We start from the raw sequence: 25,010 nt of genomic DNA on the forward strand, positions 1-25,010 counted from the left end.
CATCGATAGACAAGATGACGCGATTTTCGCTTTTCAACCGAAAGCAAACCCGATAAACAAATAATATATTTATGTGAAAAAACTTGGGAAATTTTCTCCGTTTGTCTTGAAATGTAAAAATTTACCTATACATCCGTTTAAATATCCGGCCGACCACGAATGTGCGAATTGCGTGCTATGATCGAGATACTGTAGCGCGATATCTCAATATTTTCGCTCCTTAAACATTCAACGAACACACTGTACGTTTACCATCCTCTGTTATTCTTTTATTTGATCAAGATTCGAACATCGGAAACATCGTGTTCGGGTGAATGCGTTAAAAAGGGACAGTAAATTAACAAGCCGAACGAGTGCCATACTAATACAAATGGAAGAGCCCGCGCGTGTTTCGATTTTATTCGCGACGAATAGCTGCGCGATCACCGCGGGAATTATGCAAGAATTGTTTCGATATATGCGCAGGCATACGCGTGCATATCTGGGGATCGCAGAGTGAAACGATGCGAGAAGCACGCAGCTGCGAGCCGAAGGCGATTAAATTAACGAGCGGCACTTCATTCCAGCCTCGGCGAAATTACAAACCGAAGAAAGAGCGATTAAACAGAGTTATTATTGCAGTAGTCGATCGCGTCTTTGCTCGGACGCATTGCATCGATCGATTGAAATCTGCTTTCGCAGATATGTCGTTAACATTAGAACCAGCACACCAGTCAAATTGGCTGGCCTTACAATTTTATTTTAAAATTCCTACTTCGTGTTATATTTTTGTTCCGCAATGATGTAATGACTTTCGCAACGATAACTAAAAGAATGATATAATGAATTTTATTTCGTTTTTTATGTATTCAAACTGAAAATAATTTTGTATCAAGGTTATTTGTACCAATAGCAGTCAAAATGGCTGGTACTTGTCAAAGTGTAAAAGGGTGCTGCGATCCGTTTATCGAACCCCGATTAACCAGTTTCCTCGTTTTCTATTAGTTGCCACGCGTTTTTCAAATTTTTACCGCGTATCGTTCGATACGAGTGCGCGTAACTATATTTCTATCTCGGTAAAATTAAACATCAGCTTCGCTAATGATATGTACGCGTTTATGTTTTTTGCGAAAACGAAAGTCTGTCGTTTTGACCAGCTTGGCAGTTTCAGTATTAAAAAATAACACCCTCTACTAAAAAGAAAATAGTACATTTCAAAAACTGTATTCTTTCGATCATTTCGAAGCTTATCGTTTGAAATCGAATATCTCACGATAAAAAAAAAAAATTAATTGTTCGCGTAAAGGGAAGTTACATTCGATTGTTTCGTGTCAGTTTTCGGTTATAGTAACTTTGATAGTCAGGAAATTCGATATCGAGATTCCCAGCTGGTGAAACGCGACACAGATGACCCTTGTTTAATGAACTTCGATATCGGTAACCTGTGGTTGTAACATGCGACACAAACTATCATGGAACTGGATACTAAGGAGGTCGGTCATGAGGGTTGCAGCGTGGATGATTTCGAGACAGTCGAATCAAGCGAAGGTGCCAGAGCCCTGAATTCTGCATCCTACGATGATGTCGACTCTAATATTCTCTAAATAATGTGATCAATACCTTAAATTAATCGAAACGAATAAATGATTCGTATTTCTATAATGTGCTCTGATTTAGCCTACCACTTCGTTCAATTTTTATATAACACTGCTACATATCTGTTAGTTAGACGATGTGAAATTTTACTGAACTAAATGTAGACTTTGGTAAAGTTGAAAATACGCATCCTTGTCGAATTCTATGACTTTGACACCTACTAAAGAATTATAGTCAGTGATTTAAAAATTTCATAAGCATCCAAATTTCCCGAATTTTACGATTCTGGGGCGTAGTTTAGTGCTACGTCTGATGATTTCAAGATTATTTCAAGTTAACGTTATTCGAGTTGACGTCAAGTCACTGACGCTATGAGTTTCACTGTTCTGATGTTAGAGGTATACCCTACGACCACAGGATACTTGATACAAATTTCCATGGTCTTGCGGTTAACACTTTGACTGCCACGTCAAAATCACACGTTTCGCTCAGGACGCCACGGGAGTATTTTTATTATTCGAAGCATATAATGGCAAAATAATAATAAATCGACGATGTAAGACAAGATTCTTCCCCAATGGACCGTTTATCTTACTGGTGGTCACGGGTGACCATCGTGGCGCCTTGGTAACAGTCGATAGCGACATATTATAACGAGGTTTCGTTTATTTCGACAAATCATTCGCACTCGTTATTTCGTCGTAAGCAAAACGTGCAGAATATATCGTTGAAACGCGTAGAAGATATTAGTAAACAGTATTACGATTATTTCTATGATTTCAACGAAACATTCGGCTGAAATGGTAGAAGTAAAAAAATTATGTTTGCGATAAACCAATGATAGTGGTAGATCACAATAGAGAAACATGAGCCGTAGATTTATCAAATCAAACGATAGCGTATTCTACACCACAGAGAAGAACCCTCGAGTGGTATATAAAATTAACTTTAGAGTTATCGTTAAATACGTCAATTTCAAACGCGATGATACTCCATAAACAAGCAACAAAAACAAAAATCAGGGTATCGGATTTTAGAATGGCAATCGCAATGCACCTTACACAATGTCGTTCATCAGAGCCGTGAAATATACTTATTCGACAAAGATCGCGACGCGAAACGCGGAAGAAAGAAGGGCAAGCGTATCTGGCAGGAAAATTTTGCAGAGAGTGGTATAAAAAAAATGTTAAACAGTTGGGATGAAAAATTGCTAAGAATCGGACCAAAAAGGTGACCACCTATCGTCCAGATTGTATCGACGAGCCACATTTACGTTTAAAGTGTTTTAACACAATGCACCGTTAGATGCAAAATTTGTTCTCATTTTTTTTTATCGATGTTCCAATAAAAATGTTTAATCGCTCAGTGGGGTACTTTTTATTTCAAAGTATCCTCTATTTATCGGCTATATTCAAAATGCCCTAACTGTCAATTTTCATGCAATTTTTACAATTGTAAGAAGTTTAAGCACTCCGGTCACCAATGACCACCAATGATCAAAGTGTTAAACTATGTTCGTTATTGGAACTTTTGTGGCCTCTTACCAATCGCGGATTCAAGCTTCCTATATTTGTGACCATCGAGCTTCACGTGCCTAAACTTGCCAACACGTTGTAATACATGGCTGCTATAGTACATGGTTCTTTACGTTTGTTCGTCTGTTTTCGTTTCTCAGAGTATTTTACAACTGGAAAATTGCAAAGCGATGTTCTTAAACGAACGACCGACGAAAGTTGTCAAACTCGTCTAGCAGGGTAATTAATTAAAAAGTTGAACTTTGACGAAAATGTGTTACAGACCCTTATTCGAAGTTTCCATACAGTTTCTCTCGCATCTAACAATTTCTATTTAATAATTTGCATCGAGTAATATGAAAAATCAAAACTAAAATTGGAGTTTGAAGTAAACTTCGTTACAGATACGGCCTTGCTTTATTAAGCTTCAGCGAGATATAATCATTGTTACGAGCATAACTCAATAGGAGAACACTGTCAACCTTCTCTATTCGTGCTTTTTACGGCCGATCTCTTATTTCAAAGTTTTCCCTTGTTCTCTGGTATCCGACGCGGCGTGTAGCCTTGCGAGGGGAATACATTTATGTGTATCGTCTTGGAAAGTCGCGTACGGCCGCGTGTGCTGGCTGCTGATAAGGCCATTCTATTCGTCGACAGTCGAACGAGTTTCCTTCTACTCCCCCTTGCAAAGTGAAAAACTTTTCCACTGCGCTGCACTCGTTCTCCAACTTGGCCATTGTTTCCATAGTAATTCGATTTTCTGCGTCTATTACACTAACGACGTGGTCGTTGCTGTTTGCACGCGGCGTCATTGCTTTTCTCCGACCCGACAACTGACAACGTTTTGTTTTTCTTTGCAAAACAGAATCCAGGCACGGGATCTACGTTCTGACGTTGATCTCGGTTTACTATGGTGATTTCGAACGATCGCCGAGAAAACTTTCGTTTCTTTCGTCTCGTCGGAGAAACGAAGATTTGTTCGTTAAGAGGCAACACCAGTTAATCTGGTTTACTCGAAATATAAAGAATCTGTTCGTTCCATGTTGCGGTAAAAATCTTATCGATCGTGAATAACGACTTTTCTTATTTGTATTTTCTCTGGTCGTTTTAAAGATCGAAATTTTTGGCATATTTCTATGAATTTCCTATCTAATACGTTTAGAACATTCCCCATAAGATTTAAATAACGAGATCACGGGATCGTCGATATATAATTGTTAATCCTACGAGCTTAGCTTCGAAGCTTAACCCAGTACAGTATGAAATACACACACGAACAATAGAAATACCACGCATTGCCGCAATGAAAAAATGCATCGATTGATTTTGTTTTATAACCACGTCATGCATACCATTTTTTCATGCATCCATCAAAAACATTTTTTAGATAAAAGTTTTACTCGTTTGGTTTTAGTTATATTTCGGAATAATAAAAAAGTATAAATGTTTTCCCAACGGAAACGTGTCAGACGCGAAAATACCAGAGCGAACACACGTACGTGGTTTCGTAGTAAATAGATATCCATGAAGCCGCTAAATTTTATTAAGCGCAACAGAATTTTAACTGTATTTCGCTCTATCGTATACTTTGAATCATTTTTTTGCGCTTTTCTATCGTCGATCTTTTTCAAGTTCCCCTCGAGTTTAATTCGATGACAAAGCTAAACTTTATCGTACAACGTTAAGTATGCTTTTATCCGTCGACGTAAGATTACGTCGATTTAAACACGATGTAAGATTTAAAAATCGATAAAACGAGATAAAGATTTGAAATTAACTTTCGTCGTGAAATCGAATCAAAGCGTGAAAATTGTATCCTTCGAACGATTATGAGGAATATCATACGTTGGAGGACCGCGTAACGAGGCCAATTCGGTTACCTATAATACCTGTTTAATCGGTCGAACGTTTCTATGGCGTTTAATGAAATTTTCGTTATCATGGAATAATGTACGTCGAATCGATTAATCAGGCTAACCACGCTCGTATTCGTTCGAATAATCAAGGGTGTCGTTGGTTTATTGTAACGAGAAGTGTGGATATAAGAGAGGGCAGTAAATCTGCGGGAAAGTTTAATTATATCGTTGTATCCGTGTAATAAAGCTTAGACTGCGAAACGTATAATCTGGTTCTAAATTGTTTCAGGTGCTAAGCCGTTTCCTGGACTGGAAAACCTGCCGAGGTCGTTCTGGCATGAGCTCAGTTCGCCTTTTACCGAGGTAAGTCGGCTGTATAATTGGAATGAGCAGTTAAAATGTCTTTTCGAAAAGCTACGAAGCCCACTTTTTGTCGCGTTTCTCCAGCTGCTTGTTGGACAAAGCGGTAATCTCTTTATGACGACGCGAAGCTGAACACGACAAAAGTCCTTTCAAATATTTACGTTACTTTTAACAAAGCGGCCAATCTGTTTTCTCTTCGACCTAAATTCTTCCCTTGCTTCTTATCGAGATTCTTCTTCTGTAATTTATAGCCTTTCGACGAAACCCAAGTATCGTGTTATTATATTATTTGTACGTTAATACGTCAGACGGCAAATTGGACGGAAGTAGATGAAAATTATTGAGAAACAAAATTCTTCTTTTTCTCTTCACCGAGATCCTCTTTATGCAATTTATCCATCTTTTTATGTTATCGAAACGGTGTTTGTATTAGGTTGTCGGAAAAGTGTCTTTCTTTTACGGACACGTCTTTTTTAATGACGCATCTTTATACGAACGTGTCTAACAAACCTAATCTGTCCAATCTGTTGCGATCTTTATTTTGATAGAGCAAAATGGATCGTAGGTAATTCGATAAAATAACATAAAACGGAAAATGTCGCGCCTTATAAAACGAAAGAAACTTTTCGGACGACCTAATACGTTGCGATAGAAATGGAAAAATCCGATAAGCGGACGATAATTTTGCTAAAACGATTTCGTTACAGCAACGAGGATAATAATACGCTACGGATAATAGTAAGACGCAATTCACCGACGTAATAAAAATGTTGAATAGGATTGGGATAGGAGATTTGCATAAAAAACGCGAGACAAAAATGTCAGGGGAATTTGTGAAATGTTTTCCTTGTGATTTACAGGTATACGAGGTGGAAAGTTTCGCAACAGAGACGGGCGGCACTCCGGAGCCGAGGCCCTTTTTCGAAGATCCAGAGAGCAACATTACCGTGCAACTCGGTGCTCAAGTATATATGCACTGTAGAGTACAAAACCTGCAGGATACGCTTAAGGTAAATCCTCATTTCTCTTCTTTCCTCGACATTGCAGCCAGTGCTCGTACATATTTCGATCCTCGGCGGAGCATCAGTTGTATAATCTCGCAGTGAATTCAGCGACCAGGACGTTTCTTAAAGAATTTCAGAAATGACGTTATCCACAGTTTTCTCACGCGATCGTGCTTCCCTTTTCACGAAACTCTTGTGTTTTTCCTATCCTTTCGGAGGATTTTCCTTTGGCAAAATCTTGCTTCACGGAATAATTCGTTTTATTACGTCGCTGTTGCGCCATAAATTCTACAAAGTTTTTAGAGCGCGACGTACGATTTTTCGTTTGTATTAGAATTTAACGAAGCGACAAACTATCGAAGAACAAATTTTCCTCTACTATATCGTACGATAATATATCGCAAGGAAGCAGTTAACGTGCTCTGTCTCTAATTTCTAGCACAGCTGTGATAAAAAGTTTCCGCAAAACTGTATCGCAATCAAGACGGAGTTATACACGCGAAAAAATGGATTCGGTAAATCGGTAAATCTCTTAGAAAAATAAACCAGCGGATATCGATTCCGTCCCAATTGCCAGTTCGACATTGTCTTTCTTTCTTTCTGCTTCTCGTGCTTTCTCGTTCCTAAAAGCTTTGCGTTGTTAACTCTCCGTTCACGAGAAATATCTGGTTGCGTTTGTTTTATCCGTTATCGTTTCTCCTCTTCGCATTTACTCTAACTTTCATAGGAAGAAAATTCTGTCGAACGACGGTCAAATATTTTCCTCTTAATTTCGTCGCCGTTCGACTAGAAGAGATTTTATCGGCGTGACACGCGCCCGTGTCCTTTGTCAGTCTGATGTAAGCCACTAAAGTTTCGTTTTACAGTTAACTTCGTTTCGTGGTCGTTTCGACGATCGAGTGAAATCGTTTGTGACGACAATCGGTTTCGCGTCAGATTTCCTCGAAAAATTTACATCGTTTTCGTCGAGGACGTCCTTTTCTATAAGATAAATAGCTCGGTATCTTTTTGATCGATGATATGATTCTTACTGAGAATTTTTATTATTTCATAATTAGCAGGGAAGAATTCTTATCCAAATAAATAAGAATTATTAAATAGGTGTCAGTAAATAAATAATAATAAATATTAACAAGTATCGATAAATAGCTGTTAAGTAAATAAATATCATTGAGAATTGTAATTTACTTTTGAAAATACACGATAAATTATACATATGTGTACTGCATTTGATACAATATTCGTCGTTGATTGTAGGAATATTTTTTTAATATTTGAAATAATAAATTTTAATATGGATAAAATTTCCGAACGTGGTCCGTTTAATAGAGTTTTATGTATTTACGACATTAGTAAAATGTTTTTCCTTGGTTTAATTCAATTGGCCGACGCAGAGTTCGATCGTAGCGGTTGGAAAAATATTGTATTTTGTACCTCTAATGATCCATTCGCGTGGTAGCTAATGGAACGTTCCCGTAAGATTATTTTCCTCGCCGTAGAAAGTTTGCGTTTTATCGCGTCTTTGTTCTCCTCGATATCATTTAATTTTCGATAATTTCACGAATATCGCGGTAAAATATGGCAATAATTGTATTTTAATTGCGCTTTGCAAGATCGAACTGCGAAAGAAAATACCTGTGTCCGATTTACGAGATACGTGTATTTCCATATACGATATTCGCTTTGTTTTACGTTAATTTCATTAATATATCAGTGTCTTGCTTCAATTTCCGAATTTAAATTAGCTCGCCTCGGGCAAAGAGGAAGGAAAAAGAAATTCAGAAAGCAAGTGTGCGTAAGGACATCCGAACGCAGAATGGTAGAATATTGAAATTTCCTGCTGACTACAATATGGTCTGAAATACGTATTACTTACAAAACACGTAATCTATAAAACACATAACCCACGAAACTCAATTACAACGCGTTCAGACCTAATCCTTTAATCTCTTAAACCTATCGAATTCCATTGAACGTTGCAATACCAAAACAGTTTCCATCGATTTAATCTCTTTCACCATCGATGCAAACCAACTCGGCTGGAAACTTTGCAACGAACGTTACAACTTTGTTCCTCGGTGGCCACTTTAAGCGAACCATGCCGTCTTCTCGCAATGGTACGAAGCTAGTACCATTTCGCTATAATACAACCTTCCATTTCCCGAAGAAGAAGAAGAAGAAGAAGAAGAAGAAGAAGAAGAAGCTGTTGCCTCGTTCGCGTAAAAATCATCCCGCGCTGGTATATAAATCCGTTGAAGAGATGGCGATAAATTTGCGCCGCGCCTCGCTGTCTCCGCGGGACAACGAGTTTCCTTTCCTTCAGCGACGTTATTCGACGTCGCAACGACGAGTTCCGCTCGAGCATCGGCGATAAAAAGAACGTCGCGCGTTAGGAAATAGTGGCAAATGTTTCCGTTCCGCTTATTGTGTACCTCGCGGTACCTCGTTGATAAATCGCTGTCGAACCTGGCAATATCGCGCGCAAACCCCGTGTTTTCGAACGACCAAGCTACGAGCATATTCTGCTTGCGTTTCTTGTGATTCAATCTCCTTAAGCGAAGGCAAGCCTGATCGAGCGAGGCAAGTTGTTGTCTCGAGACCTGATAAGGCGATTGCGTGCACGCGTTTTGAATCGTTTGGCGATGTCTGGCGATGAACGAAATGTGGTTATAATTAAAAAAGTTAAATCGATTGTCGTTCGTTTTATCTAAATAGCGAATATCGTAAGCGTATGTCTCGCTTCGTATATTCTACAAATTTTTATTCTTCTCGATTTTGTCAAAATTGCACTGTGTGTATGTGTTAGGTTGTCGGAAAAATATCTTTCTTTTGCAGACACGTCTTTTACAACGACGCATCTTTGTACAAATACGAAACCTGATCTATCGAACGTTGTGATCTTTATTTCGATAGAACAAAATGAATCACAGGTAATTCGATAAAATAATATAAAACAGAAAATGTCGTGCATCCATTATTTCCTTCTAAAACGAAAGAAACTTTTCGGACGACCCAATATAATCCACAGTCTATGAATTCGCCAATCTTTTTAAGGAGAATGTGAAGTATTCGTTACGAAATTACAACGAAGCCATGGTAAGGCAATATGAAGTATTCCTGGGTTCAATAAATTAAAGTTTTTTTTTTTTTGGAAAATATTTCAAGAGTAACGATTTTCATACGAACACGAGGGCTTTTGTTAAATAAACATTATCGGATTCTCGATAACCTAGGTACATATCGTAATACGCTTTTGAGAGATTTTCACGCGCCTCTGCGGTTTTATCGTTGGTGGATCGTAGGAATTTATTTGTTGATCTCTGATACGATGTAGCAAAATGAGGTTTTAAGCATCGTTTGAAGTTAATAATTTGCGATTGTGATTCTTGACGAGTAAAATTATCGACGAACATGGAAAGGATTTATTTGCTCTAAAGTAATAAAATTGGTACAATAATACGGATACTAAAAATAAAATAAAAATTTTCTGCTGAAAGCATTTTTACGCGAACGTTTGTCCGCTGGCAATCACGCGATAGTTATTCGTGTGATGGTTCGGTAAAGTTTCGAGCGACGAGATGCATAAACGAAATTGAAAATATTGAATTCCGAAACACGTTGTATAAAATTATATCGATTCTACAAATGTATCGATTTATCTAAAAAGAGAGAAAATTGCGGCAGGAACTTTGTATCTGATGTTTGAAAGCAACTAAAAAAATTTCTAAAAGACTGACAAAAAGGAAAAAAAAATCAGAAAAATACCTTTTCATTTTGAATGCAGAAGGAACGAGTTGGAGAAATGATATTTGCAAATTCTTCTAATATTTGATACGAAAGTATCGTATGTTTGGCAATAGGTTGTTTATTAATATCGGCGATATAATTGATAGCGCCATTGATCTCGTAGCAACGTTCCTGCAACGTGAAACGCGGATTCACTTTCGCGTAAACTTGAAATTACTGCCAGAAGTTTGGTCGTTTTTACTTTGAGGCAGTTAATAAGTGGCAAGTTTTCAAAATGACTACGGAAAAATCAAATTAACGTGATTCTCCACGGTGTACAGATTATACAGGGCGACCGCGAATGTTGCAGAAGCGCGCGGACCAGTTAAAAAGTTAATAAATCCAAGATCCTGGCTTATTAACTGTACCTTCTTCGCGTACCGAAGCCAAGAACCCAAGTAAACACCTTTATCACGCCGTGGAAGGTGTTTTCAGTTAAAAAGCTTGGAAAATTTAAGCTTGCAATGATTAAATCTTCCTTTTACTTTACTTTATCTCGTGTCATGCATAGATACTATATACATAGAGAACACTTTTACTTAAAATATTAATATACTCGAGATTACATTTTGCTTGTTTAACTAATAAACGGTAGGTGCGATGAAAATTTGAAAATATTCTTGATATCGTTACATCGCATTACAGAAGCTCGTGCGGATAATTCGATTGAAATGATCGTAGTTGATATCATTGAGATATCGTTAGAAAAATGTAATTTTTATCTCGCTGTTGTACAAACATAATAATTCTTCTGACAATATTTATTCTTTCTATTTCATTAACTGTATTACACGCATACATAGATCAGACGATCTTAATAACGATTATAATGAATTTTACCAAACCAAAAATTTTATTATGTCACGTTCTCGATGAATTACCGCGTTTGCTTGAACGCGATGATACGATTTGAAATCTAAATTCGAAATTCCGATCGATACGGTAGTTGCTGCCACCAGAAACAGTCTAAGGACTATTTTAATTAGATTTGTTTTGTTTACTATTCGAGTTGAGGCTCACGACTGAATGGAATGAATCATAAAAGCTTGTTGCACTTGCTCAAAGCGCAGCACTATCTTGAATTATTCCAAATTATTCGTGCTCTTCGCGACAGCTGAATGAAATCTCAAAGCTTGTTGCACTTAATTAAAGCGCTGCACTATTCGAAGATTCCAAACCGTTGTATTCTCTTAATGATTTAATCGATAAATTAACTAGCGTTTAATGCATCTGACAAATAAATTCCACGTTTCTGGCACGGGAGAGGATTCAAGTTGTTGGAAATAAATAATTGCTTTTAATATACAAGATTCATTCAGTTCGTCCGGGTTATATTAATATCAATATGCAAATATAATATTTATTCAGATTTTACTTCGTTATAATTGTTATTAAGATCGAGAGACTTTTATAAATCTCGTACGCAACGTAAAATCTTTATCGGTAATTCGAGGAATCAAAGACAATCGATTACGAGCTCTTTTCATTAGGGGTCGATAAACTGAGCCGATAATATTTGAAAAAAAAAAAAAAGATGCAAAGTTTCTTTCATTTCCCAACACCGGAAACAACGATTTGATGTAATTTACTAGTTGGCGAAGAATCTGACGTTTAGTACGCCCGCTCTAAATCTCAACGACTGTGAAAGCTCCTAAAACTTTTAATTATTCACCGCATGAGAAGTTCTCGTGCGTCTAAGATCGCGTCCAAAGTCGGTGTTTCGCGGAGATACACCATCCAACGCTGAAACTTGCTTCTGGAAGGCTGTCAGTTGTCTTAAGAGGTTGGTAGCCCGACTCGATCTGAAACTTCATTAACACCAACAAAAGAGCCGTTTCTCTACAACGTCGATTGATAACTTTAACGACGCTATACTTCGGACAATCTCGTTTCTTCTTACGTGAAATTTTGTCTCCTTCCGATCGATCGCCATTACAGCAGTCGATCGATATTCGGATCAGCGTAGAACGACGCGTTTCTTCTTTGATTTTTTTATCGCAACTGTATCAAATGGTGGATCGGATCCAATTTGTGCGATTCTTTTCGAAAAGTTAGGAGGAATTTGTTTCGGTTGACCTTCTTTCCCTGTGTCTCCATCGTTGCCAGTCGACATAAAGTGAATTTTACGCTACTTTCCTATGCATTCTGAGTTTCAGAAGATGTACGAGCAGTATGATCATCCTTAAGTAATAGCGAACCGTTCTTTCGCATTATAATCTAAGGCACTCGAGTCAAACATTCTCGTTGAACGGTCTAAGATAAGCACGCTGCGTTCGTCCGTCGGTAGACCAAACGCTCTCGGTTCACCTGCAATTAGTCGAAGAAGATTTGCATTAAACAAACAAATTTTATACATAAGCTAGAGAAGAACCTATTGCGTTACCTCCGAAACGAGGCGAGTCGTCTGACCACGGAATCTGAAATTTCTCAAAATATTCCTAAAAGTCGCAAATTAAAAAGGACGAAATATAAAGTATAATAAGGTGCAAAATATGAAATACGAAAGGATCGACTACAAAAGATCGCCGACTTTTTATGTAAAATTATGTCTTTATAAACGTGACTAAGGAAATAGAACCTGATAGAGACTCTTTCCTATTTATTAAAAAATTATGATCAGGACTGTCTACTTTGAGTATTTCGTATATTTCTTACGCTACGAGTATTCCTTTTATTTTGGTATCTTGAAATTTCCCGTAAGTACGTAGAAAGCTTGCTATGTCGGTGGGAGACGAGAGAAGAATCACTTTCGAAGGAGAGAAAGAATTTTGAAGGCCGAAAGAACGCGAAAGAGCTAAATATTCGATCGAAGCAAAGTTGCAACTTTGTATTCTCGAGCCACCTGCATTCTGTGATCGCGTTACTCTGCAGCTCGCCATCGCGCTGATAATCGTCGCGCCTCGTTCAACTTGGTTCGACAATCCCAGTACGTTTACGTATTCGAGGAGTTTCTTAAGTCGGTCACAGAGAGATGAGAAGCGAAGAATCAGTAACGTGGTGATGCTCGCGTTTCCAGCGAACCATCGGCGTGACCCTCCAGTCACCGGAGCACCGCTGCCACCTACTTTTCCACTTATAACGACCAGGGGAAGGGAACTTTTGACGGTCCTCCTTTCGTCTAACAGCCACTGCAAGTTTGTACACGTGTAATTAGCTTAACGAGTAAGCGGGTCCTGGCGCTAATTGCTCGCGAGCGAATCGCGACGATACGAGGGACGAGCCGAGAGAGAGAGAGAGAGAGAGATAGAAAGGGGTGAGATTGTTACGTGTCACGCTAACAGCTCGGGACGTTAAAGGGAATTCCGTTTCGCTCTCGTTTACTTTTCCCTCATTAATTCCACCGACCAACCCTTGGAAAAATATTTTCCGAACGCGAATCATAGAATCCTTCGTCAACGATCGTGAAACGAAATTTCAAAGGGAAAATTAATAGGCTAGTTCGAAATGAATTGCGATTTTGAGCGATGGTGACGTGGTTTGTGGTTCATTGTGCTTGACAATGGTTCGTAGTTTTTGTTTTTTAATTGGAACTTTTAACGTTACGTCGAATACGTCAGATTTATTCCTTCGATACGGTACGAAGGAACGTGGAGGAATTTTTGAAAAGATTAACTTTGGATGGACTTTCGTTGGAATTCGACTAAAACGATATGATCTTGAAGAAAAATAGGAAGTTACGTTAAAAACGAGTAATCCCGTATGGTATATCGTGGCAGAATGTTGGTGGAATTTAGCCGGATAAGCGTACAAAGTCGTGGAAAATCCTTGGGGACTTGGCTCACCGTGGCTAACGCTTGGCAGATATGAAAAAATCCAAAGGAGGCTATAGTCCTCGTGCGGATGAGACAGGATCAGAGACGGCTGCGCGTAAAAGTGGCCTTGAGCTCGGATTAATTCGCCAGCAAACAAAGATACCGAATCCTCTTTAACCGGGACGCGACGACGCGCCTTCTCTTCAACTTCCAACCCCCCCTCTCTCTCTCTATCCTTTTCTCTATCGACGTTCCTCTTCTATGGTGCCTCAGTCTCATATCTTTTCTTTCGAGAACCCTCGAGCGAACCGCTTTTGCTTTCTGAACCGACGTGACGCTTGCACCCGCGCGGTTCGACCGCAAGAAAAGGAAGAAGAAGAGGGTGGAGAAAAGAACACACCCTTGCCGTTCGACAGGCAACGCAATATTTATACCCTCGCAGAACTACTCGTGTGACGTTCGTGCCATCAACAGAGCAATGAAAACGAAACGTCGTAAAACTTACTTCATACGACCTAGTTAGCGTCGAGTAGTTGCCAATTATCTGTCATTTGAATTACGATCAAATGTAATTTCACTTAGTATGCAAACGCGCATTCTTATAATGAATATCCTAGTACGCTCGTTTATTCTAATATTCTACGATCTTCCCTTAATTTATGTATCGTATGATCTAACGATTTAACATTACACGAAAAACGACACAGATTGAAATCGATCGTCATCGGGGAAAAAGGTAATTTTTGTTCGAGTAGAAGACAGTGATCGTTGAATCTTGAACGATCTTCGATAGCTAAAGGCAATTTTTTGGCACAATATCAGGCTGTTCCCAACTGAAAATAATTTTCATCAGTGAGCAAAAAAATCTTGATCGTTTATAACGTTGTAAGTTCGACGTAGCGAATGAAAGTTCAAAGAACGTTCTGAGATTCGAAGATCATTCTGAGGTTCGAAGATCGTTCCGGGATTCGAAGATCATCGTGAAGTTCGACGATCGTTCCGAGGTTCGAGAAAGACTTACCATCAAACTTTAAAAGGACCAAAGATTATTTCAGAGTCGCGGGGTAGCTAGAAATTCCACAGCCATCGAAAAGTTTCGTGTTTGTGGAAGGTTTAAAGACTATCCAAACGTTTGGCAGATATCAGTGGTTAGAGGTCTCGCAAAAGGTGACAGAATTCCAGTGTCTGTGGAATGACGGAGGTCAAAGACCTACACGATGTCCAGCTAGCTCAGAGGTCAGCAATATCATCCGAACTTGAGGAAGTTTCGAGAATATCCGACATCAACCTATGGCTCGTTCTAAGCTTCTCGATACCATCGGAATTTCCGGATAGCTTGGAAAACTCCGATTTCCTCTGAATCATCGGATACCCTTGCAACCATCGATACCTTCGAAGGCTTCTGCAACCACCGAGTGCTTTGAAACATCACAATACACCTGAAACTCTCATCGAATCTAATTCGAAATCATCTACCAACCAAAAATCGCTGAATTCTACTGGGACTAACATTTGGAAGATCTTCAACTTACTTTTTATTAATTTTGCCTGTAATTGTTTGTATAAGTTGCGGCATCTAAATATAACACTGAAGTAGACTTGCATCTGTTTAAAAGTGTTAAGATTGAGGTTGACTGATCGAAGAACGAGTGGATGAATTTGTAAGAGAAAAGTATATTGAAATAATTAAAGGTTTAAGTGTAAGTTTATGCTGATTCAGATCCTTACTCTCTTAGTGTTAGTAGACAACAGACAATGGAATGATAGGAAGCACGTTCGTATATTTACAGCAAAAGGACATTATCAAAAAAGTTAAGCTTATAGCTTTAGCTAAAGGCTACAAAGAACATAAATAGAAATCTGTTTATTAGTTCCTTTGTTCTTAGACCTTGCAACCCAAAACATAATGTATATTCAAGGGTACAATAATTATCGAGGATATTTCCGGGTAATAGCAGTCTCCAGGTCACGGATATACATAAATAAAGATGTAGAGTTTTTCTTGAAGTAGTTACTTCGACAAAAAGTATTTTACGTCGTTTCTTTGTTAATTAGGTATTTGAGAATGAACACAGGATCACTATGATTCGATGTAATCTGGCTGTAAATAAATCTTCACGGTTCCGAATATCTCAAAGTCAAACGAAAGTATATTTTAGGTTACCACGTTGTGATTATCGTAAGTCCTAACTGCCTTACCTAATCTTCTCGAGAGTTTGCAGTGAGGTGGCAGTGCCTTAAGGCGGTCTGTATCCGAACTGTTACTCGATCCCGCGGCTTCGTTACAACTTCATAGGTTCGTTGTACGAAACTTATCTCCATCTTTCTATCATAAAAACTATCAATCAAATGTTCGAAACGATAAAATACATCTCGATCCACTTAATCTATACAAATAAATATCGTTATAAACGTAATATTCGATAAACAATTGAAATAATTCGACGGTGATTAGAAGATCGTACAATTTTCCACGTTTATGGAGAATTTAAAAGTGGTAAAACGTAGGGAAGACGGAAATATGCAAATTGAAGTATTCGTTCTAACATTTAGTATGCGAAACGAATCTCTATTTAATTGCATTTAGTTCCATTTAATTGCATTCATAAATGTATGGATTTTCATAAATCCGTGCGCAGTAGTAGCGATTAATATCGAATCTTTGATCAAACGTATAAAGATATCGCTGAATATTTCACGAGTAATTATTTCACAGGAATATCTCCAATCTACGAAAAAACCTCTCGAAAATTTTAATCGTAAAAATGATCGCGTAAACTCTCCGAAGCAAAGTAATTAAAAACCACCAACTTTAAATTCAAACGAAAAGAATTCTTTGAAAGCCTCATTTACATATTTCGAAAGTTCGCACTCGCAACGTAACTTCGATCAACGCGAGCAGCCCCAATGGCAAAAACACGTGGCTATCATCCTTTCGATCTGAGTCGGAAATCTGAACGTTGTCGGATGTCTAGAGCACTCTGGTCTAATGAAATCGTGGTCGTTATTACCAGGGGCGTGCGAGTGAATTTTTTCTTCTTCTGCCTGTTAACGTTGTAGGGTCGTGTTGGTGTTGGTGTTGGAAAAATTTGATCATACGAGCTCCATATCGCCTGGCCTGGAATATAAGACGGCGGAGTGCAAGCACTCGCCCTGGGAGAACGTGTAAAGTTAAACAATTTACGGAACTCGGCTCGACGCGGACTCGCTTAGCTTATGGTAAAATTATACCGTCGTCCTGATCGACAGTCTCGATAAACGTACACCAGGATACAACTTCTCTCACGCCAATCCTCCTTCGTATAAATCACACGGAGTTCGAAGTGTATTAACATTTTTCGTCTTCCTCGCGCACAGTAGCCGTCTCGAAGGAGGAAAAGATTTCACTCTAGCAGATTGTGTTCGAACACTTACGTTATCCGTGTTATACTTTCACGTTGTGAAATTTCATTAGCGCTGCAACGAGAGCCGATTATCGCGATTACGTTGGTAAAGTTTGAGAGGAATTTGAAAATGCGTATAGAAATTACAATTAGCGCGAGTGTACGTATATTTTGCAATGGAGATCACGAAAGTATCTAAGTAGTTCGATCATCGAATATATCGACACTTGATCAAAATATATAAATTTGCCGTGATTGGTGTCGAAACACCTTCGTGGGCCACTGTATTTGATCCTTTAACGATATCGATTCATGCTACGCGTTTCTTTCATTTTTCATCGATAGGTGAATTAATCATTTGTTTTTTATCAACTTCGTCAGAGATTGAAATTGCTTGGTGTCCGAGTCACCAGAAGAAGTATCGACTTTATAAAAATCGATTTTGATCGTTTAGGAAAGACACAGACATATCGGGACGGTAAATCCTGGGTTGCAACTCAGTAATAAAGAGAGTGGAGGCGGTGTATTTGAAATATGGTCAACTTTGTCAACAGCGAACTGCACTGGATTGCAAAAAAAGAAAAAAGAAAAAAGAAAAAAAGGAAAAGAAGGAAATATCGTAGTTATTGCTGGACTTTTGACTTTTCTCGTAATTTCTATTTATCTGGGAAGAGTTGAACAGTAACATAGGAAGAACATCTTTCTTTTTGACAGAAAGAAAAGTATACGGCCAAGGTTCCCCTCTAATGGGACCAGTGTTTGCTCTTATAGTTAAGATCAACGAGTAATATTCGCTGTTATAAACTTAATATCAGATGAGCTTTATTACGATGTTAAAATATTAATCCTTACCTCGACACAATGGGCCATCAACCCTCGAAATGATCCGCACGGTAGTAATCGTTCGTTACGAATTTCGAAATTATGCTGGTAAATTTTCTGCTAGCATCTAAATAGAAAATTGTCAATAACGATAAGATAAATATATCATCGATGACGAATAATTTACACAAATTACGTTATTCTTTCCTATTCTTGAAATTTTATTTCGTTGTTGATAAAAAAGCAAAGTAGCTTTGGAAATGTTTATCTAATTAGAGGTATGAAATTTTATTCTACCGCTAAAATGTTAATTAGTAACGGCGCAGTTTCGAAAAGTACAGTGAATTATTTTGTGAAAGTTTTTATTTCTGGCCTGAAATTTTTCCAACTCGGCGGTTTTATGAAATATTCATATTCCATTTAATGTATATGGGACTTTGTAAAACGATTTTGATATTATCTACGATGCTGGTACATAAATGGCGTTAAACTGGCGTTAAATTTAATTGGAAAGTTTCGGAAAATTCGAAATTGGCTCGGATCGTTCGCGATTACGAGTATGGTTAGATAAAAATATTTTTACACCGCTGCGTTCTAAGATTTCACCACTTCCTTAGATTTCGGAAATTTCAAGAAACCAAGAAATCTCAACACGTACGCGTTTAACGATCCTTCTCCGTCTACGGCTGTTGGAAAAATTCCTAGCAAAAGTTCAGAAATATTTAACCACGATTATAATATTATTCCATCTATAACGTCACGAGTCTTTTGTTTCAAAAATAATTCGCTTTCCTCGATAATGAATATCTTCAAATAGACCTTACAAGCATCTAAAGTAATTCATTTCACGTGTTTATCAGTTTCGTAAAAACCGCAATAAATAATAATAATGAGACTATATATCTTAAACATATAAGACTTAATATTGTTTTATTAAAAATACTTGCGTTAATATCTTAACGAATAAAATGTTATCCGGTATTCTTATTACAGATGACAGTTCATGTTAAAAGCGATACGAATTTCTCGAACAATCCGATATCCAATTTTTGAAACTTAATTTTTCTACACGTGTCTCGATAATCGTACGCAACTTTACGGTGAATAGTCGTCGCACGTCTGATCGATAAGATCGTTCGAATTTTTGCGCGAGCGTGCAACGATCGGAACGCGTAATTCGTTTCGAACGGTTTCTCCTTCCTGAGGGAGGGGCAGGTTAAATTATGAAGCGAGAGATAACGTTACTCAGCTATTATATTCACGGTCGGATGCTGGGTTCCAGCTTATGGCAGCAGGCTGCAGCTGCACGCTCCGATATGCATATATGCGAGCGGACTACCACACGCGTCTTGACCTTACACTTTCGTAATTGCTCGTACATGCACGGCATCGCTGACCTATTAATTATTTTCGCAATCTGCTAAAAATAAAAAAAGAGTAGATGGAGAAGGTCGGTTGAGGGTTCGAGCCCCGTTGAAATTTCCACACAGATCGAATAGCTAAGATTCTATTATGAAATTCATGGTTGGAAATATACGTGGATCGAATATAACGATTTTCAGACGAGCCTCTCAAAATCCAAGCTGTAAGACGCACCTTGTATTAACAGGATAAAAATTAAAAATAGATTAAAGAATTGTTTAGAACGACTAACGTGAGATAAATTTCACGGAGTAAACAATTCTCAACAATGCGAACGATTCAGCTAACATCGTCGAAAAAAAGCGCGCAAATATAATATATTATTTTGCAGAAATGAATTTTTCAATCTGTTCGGCGTAAAATATATCAAACTCGCGCGGTAGCCAACGTGTTAAAAAATTGTGTCAACGCGATACGTTAATAGCGTAAACGATCAAACAACGGTGCTAAAGTAAAATATGTTCGATGGAGAAGTTGTAATTTATTGTACCCGAAAGTGGTCTCAGTTCGTCTGACCTACGATCCTTAAAATGGCTAAGCTTATATCGGTTGGCTGCGAGGTCATGACTATGAAATTTCGCGGATCGCAGGCTAGTCCGAGTGGAGTGCCTCTAACCGTTGTCCGTGTCTGGTCTCTTAACCCTGATTTGCTCCGTCTACGGTCCTTTGACATCTGAATTGTCCAGATTGCGTCCCAGGACCTTCGAGTGACTCGAACCGAATCCCGCAAGCTTGAAGAGAAATGACCGTGATTCCGGTTTCTCTCGTTCCTCGTGTTCTCCGGAAATTTTCCTATTGCGGAAAAATGCGGAATTGAATCTCCTCAGCCATCTCGTCTTTCAATGATTCCGAAAGCTGCGTTACTTCAGGGTTGCGTTATTTTACTTGCGAGTTTCACGATAGAAATAGCGGTTTCTTTTTGTGAAAAATTACGGAATGTCTCGTACGACACGTATAACGTATTCAGAAAAGTGGTGCAGTGGCACGCGTGGAAATTCCATACAATTCTTTTCTCTTTTTTTCTGGTTCGATCGGCACACGTGAGGCTACTACTCATTTCCAGAGACAGGCCTCGTCCCGCTTATAAGCGCGTCGATGATCGATACGATCGATTCGCTCCAATTTCAGCGAGAGTATCGAGTTTTATCGGATCTCTGTATCCTCCTTAGCTGATCGTTGGCTGGTCTGTCGAGTACGCGAGGTACGTTCACCTTTCCCGTCTATCTCGTATTTTAAACTGCTGATTCGACGAACGACGATTTATCTCGGACACTGCAGCGACAGGCAAACATTATTACGCCTTGTTATCGGGAGCTGCAGCGCACTACGTGTCGCCGTCCTATCGTTCCACACTCTTTTCTTCTCTGTTGTTTCTTTCGCGTCTAATATCAACGACCCTCTTCTTTGCTTAGCGAGTCTTTGTTCAACGAGAGTGAAAACGAGACAGTCTTTGTCTCATTGCCGTCGTTGATTTATCTCGTGTTTTTATCTTTGTTTTTGTTAAGGTTTTATCTCGTAATAGAGAGAGAGAGAGAGAGAGAGAGAGAGAGAGAGGGAGGAAATGCGTGGATGAATGTAGAATAGAAAAATATATTAAGCAAGTTTAAGTATAAGTAGGATGTGTATGCTAGTCCAGATCCTCACGCTGGCAGCGTTACTTTACCAAAGAACTTCCAAGTCACGGGCCTAAAAATTACGGAAAACTGGCCTGTCTGTACCACGTTGCATTATTTGTTCCTAGGAAACTATGAGGCTGAGAGACCCTTCAAATCGATTTAGCGCTAAACGATACTCGATAGCCTCGAGAACTAAGAAAATTAAACTTTAGAGAAGATGTGGAGTTTTCCTTGAAGTGGGATCCACTTCAACAGTTTTTCAAGGAATCGTCGAGTTATTCTTTCGAAGAAACCTTGTGTTGCACAATTTAGTTTGTGTGAGATACGATGCCTTTCATTGCTATATATTTTGTATCGTTAGAAATGCGCTAAGCATAATATTCGAAATAATCCATCTTTAACACGTGGTATTTATATACAGGGTGGTTGGTAACTGGTGGTACAAGCGGAAAGGGGGTGATTCTACGCGAAAAAAGAAGTCGAAAATATAGAATAAACATTTTTCGTTCGAGGCTTTGTTTTCGAGAAAATCGACTTTGAATTGTCGCTCGGTACGCGTGCACTTTATCGCGTCTCGTTATAAAGGATCTCACTGTAGATCGTTGTCTCGATTGACGTTATTTTTTTAATTTAAAAGATTTTTAAATTTTTAAAATTTTTAAATTTAAAAAATTTAAAAATTTTTAAATTTTTATTCAAATTTTCGACTTTTTTCGCGTAGAATCACCACCTTTCCGCTTGTACCACCAGTTACCAACCACCCTGTATATGAAATAATAAAAGAGAGGAACAAATATGAAAGATACATTTTTACGTAAATAGTTCTTTATCTTTGAAGAATAATTCGAGACGATACAAGAAAGATATTCTTCCAAACGTAGCTGATGTTCGAGAAACAATAAAATTTGTAGTTTCCCTCTGGATATTATTCTAAAGTAAATTTGTTTTGCGTAAAATACGCCGATTATTTATTTATCGAGCAACGAAACGACAACTCGATAATATGCACACGTATTCACATAACGACGACTTCAAGTAGACGGTTAATATTTTAATATTTTATTGAATCAGTGAAATAGTCAATAGATAAATAGAATATGGAGAATTAGGATCAGACGACACAGACTACTTTGCGAAAGTAAAACTTCTTCTTCCGTTTATTATTTCAAAAAATTCGGTCTAATTAGCGCAATAACAATAAAGATTCTTCATAGACGAACAAAGTTGAAGTTCTGCCTCTAGTTTGAATGTAAGAATGACTATAATTACAGAGCGTCCAAATTTCCCTGAGAACAGGTGTTACGAGGCTTTTCAACAGTAAGAAATCACAGAGTAGTTTCAAAGTTTTTAACCTGATTAATTTTGATCGATCAAGTTTTCTCTTTCCTTGATGCTCGCAACGAGATCGTAACATGCGAATTCGTTATTAATCGCGAAAGCAATTATTCATATGTACAATACTCTTTACACGAAATATTTATTAAAATGAAGCGGCAAATCAATGCCAGCCGTTTTAACTCTCTTTTTTCTTTGCAATTAACAAAAGTTAATTTCTTCGTACATTCGGTCTTGGCCTCGTTCAAAGACAGAAAAATTTAATGAGCATGAGAAGTATCTGTATTCACTCGTTACTGTCTTAATTAAAAGAGACCATTTTCTCCTTGTAGAACAGTTATAAAATATCATCGATTGAAAAAGGTGCATATCTAATTAATACGAAGGAATTAACGAATCTTCTAAAGAAAGTATGTCTTCATTAAGAAATGTCTCGCAAAGACGATAAAATTTACATTTATTCGCTTGTTTTAAAATTATCTTTCCAAATAAAAATTACGATCCTCGTGTTTCGAATGGTTGTGCGGTACTTTTATTTCGTTACCGAGAAAACAGGCCACGTTTCTTCCAGTTTTGAAATAATAATTTCCAATCAATCGACAAAGTGAAAATAATTGAGCGACGCGTGACATCCGACGCGATGAATTTTTTTGACTAGTTTCATTGCTTCGTTTTCAATGTTGCAATACGGAAGATAAATATTGATATTCGTAGATGCATTATCGATCTCCGATGCTTGCTCTATTTTTTCTTTTAATCAATCCAATATAAATTGAAACGAACAAAATATCGAGCTTTCACTATCAAAGGCACGAAGAAGCGTTACTACGAAAGAATACCAAGTAGTCTATGTCGTGTGATCGTGATCTGGTCTTATTCTACTCGTTCGATCTCGTATCGTTCCATCGCTTTACGAATTTATAAAAAGACACGAGTAGGACTTTTATTTCGAATAATCGTTACAAGGAATCGACATTTTCCTTTCGGTTATAATTTCTGTATTGCTTTTAAATAATTTGTTTCATTTCCAAAGCTGTTTTAGTATCGATTTCTCTGTCGATCGTTGAATTAAAATCTCATAGATGTAGTTTCGCGAAGCTTCCGAATCGATTGCAACGTTTCTCGATCGAATTGCAACGATAGAAAGGTTAACAGGTTGTGTCCCGTTATCGAAGCTTTCGATTCGCCCGTGAAACTTGCCGCGAATCCTCCTGTCTCTCCATGTTTCCCCGTTTACGATCAAAGTCTTGCCGCTTTATCAAGCGAACTTTTCACTTAGCGGGCTAAAGAATCGCAAAACAGAACATCGGATTTCAATTTAACAATTCCTCGCGAGTATTAATCGCCGGAGGGACAGAGCGTGTGAATAGAAATGGGAATAAACGCGCGTAGTTGGACAGCGAGTTTCCTAAGATGTAATTATTCACTGCTCAGCCTTTTATAATAATGACAAATGACCATAGGCGTCCGTTCAGGCTGTCCTTTGCGTCTCGAGCAGGCGAGGCCGGTGCAGCGCCTCGAAATCCCTTTCCTGGCTACCACGCCGCGCCTAACGATTCTTTAACTCCTTCGTATCAAACTGCGGAACACCGACTGCGAGCACTGTATTAAATTGTACCGACGGAATTTCCGCCAGACGTTTCGCTCGGAGCTCTCGAATCCTCCCAGCTGGCCCGCAACTATAATGGATTAATTCTTGAACGATTTATAATGGATCATAGAAATACGAAGATTTTACGCTAAATATCATACGCTTGGCTTCATATTTTAACAAACTCATATTTTACGAGCGTGTCACCGCGATGGTAGCCTGTGTACCGACTATTACGAATTCTAAAGAAACTAACGTTTGTTGCCTGCGATATTTTAGGTGTTCTATCGAAAAGATAAATTTTACAATTTAAAATTCTAAAGGAACTAACGTCTATTGGTTGGGTTGATGTATCAGGTTGTCCGAAAAGTTTCTTTCGTTTCATAAGGCGATAACAGACGAGCAACAATTTCTGTTTCATCCATTTCGTTCTATTTCTATTATTATGTTCGCGCATAATTCGATAATCTAATCTAAAACTAATATTATTTCCTTATAAAACGAAGGAAACTTTTCGGTCAACCTAATACTGTATACCTTGTACCTGAAAGTAATCTTAGGCCCCAAACAGCGCTTTCCGAGGTAATTTCAATCGGTCGAGGCTCGGATCCATTTCATAAGGAGAGCCTCGAGCTCTTTACGCGTTGCTCGGTTCGCGGTATCTAGAAGAAGATCGGCCTTATCTGCGCCTGGCTTTTAGATAAAATCTAGGACGCTTTGATATCGCGACACCCGGGGTTTCGTCAACGAAGTTTTCATTTCTCCGGGGTTTTACTGCGTACTTGCTGCCCTGTTTGCGACACCTTGCTCTCTTTGAGCCGCGTTGAAACTCGGCAAGGTGATTATTTCGGATGGCATGCATCAAGGGAAAGAAAGATCGGAGTAGCCAGCCGCCTACCGAGCAACGTGATATTTGAATTCGAATACACGCGGTGTGTTGCTACGTGGAAAGGACGTCCGATTTACATTAAATTTACATTGCTATAACTTG

At 38.4% G+C, this 25,010-nt stretch overlaps 1 protein-coding gene across 1 annotated transcript in view; it reads left to right on the plus strand.

Annotated features, from left to right (window-relative positions):
* The window catches only part of LOC117236337 (peroxidasin-like), a 343,800-nt gene that overhangs the window by 101,090 nt on the left and 217,700 nt on the right, over positions 1–25,010 (plus strand). Inside the window, exons 4-5 of the mRNA XM_033499179.1 lie at positions 5,235–5,308; positions 6,169–6,318. Of these exons, the coding sequence (XP_033355070.1) occupies positions 5,235–5,308; positions 6,169–6,318 (224 nt within the window). The remainder of the gene's footprint in view (positions 1–5,234; positions 5,309–6,168; positions 6,319–25,010) is intronic.

Source organism: Bombus vosnesenskii, unplaced genomic scaffold (genome assembly GCF_011952255.1).
Source record: "Bombus vosnesenskii isolate JDL3184/JDL3185 unplaced genomic scaffold, Bvos_JDL3184-5_v1.1 scf7180000013348, whole genome shotgun sequence".
Taxonomy (NCBI): domain Eukaryota; kingdom Metazoa; phylum Arthropoda; class Insecta; order Hymenoptera; family Apidae; genus Bombus; species Bombus vosnesenskii.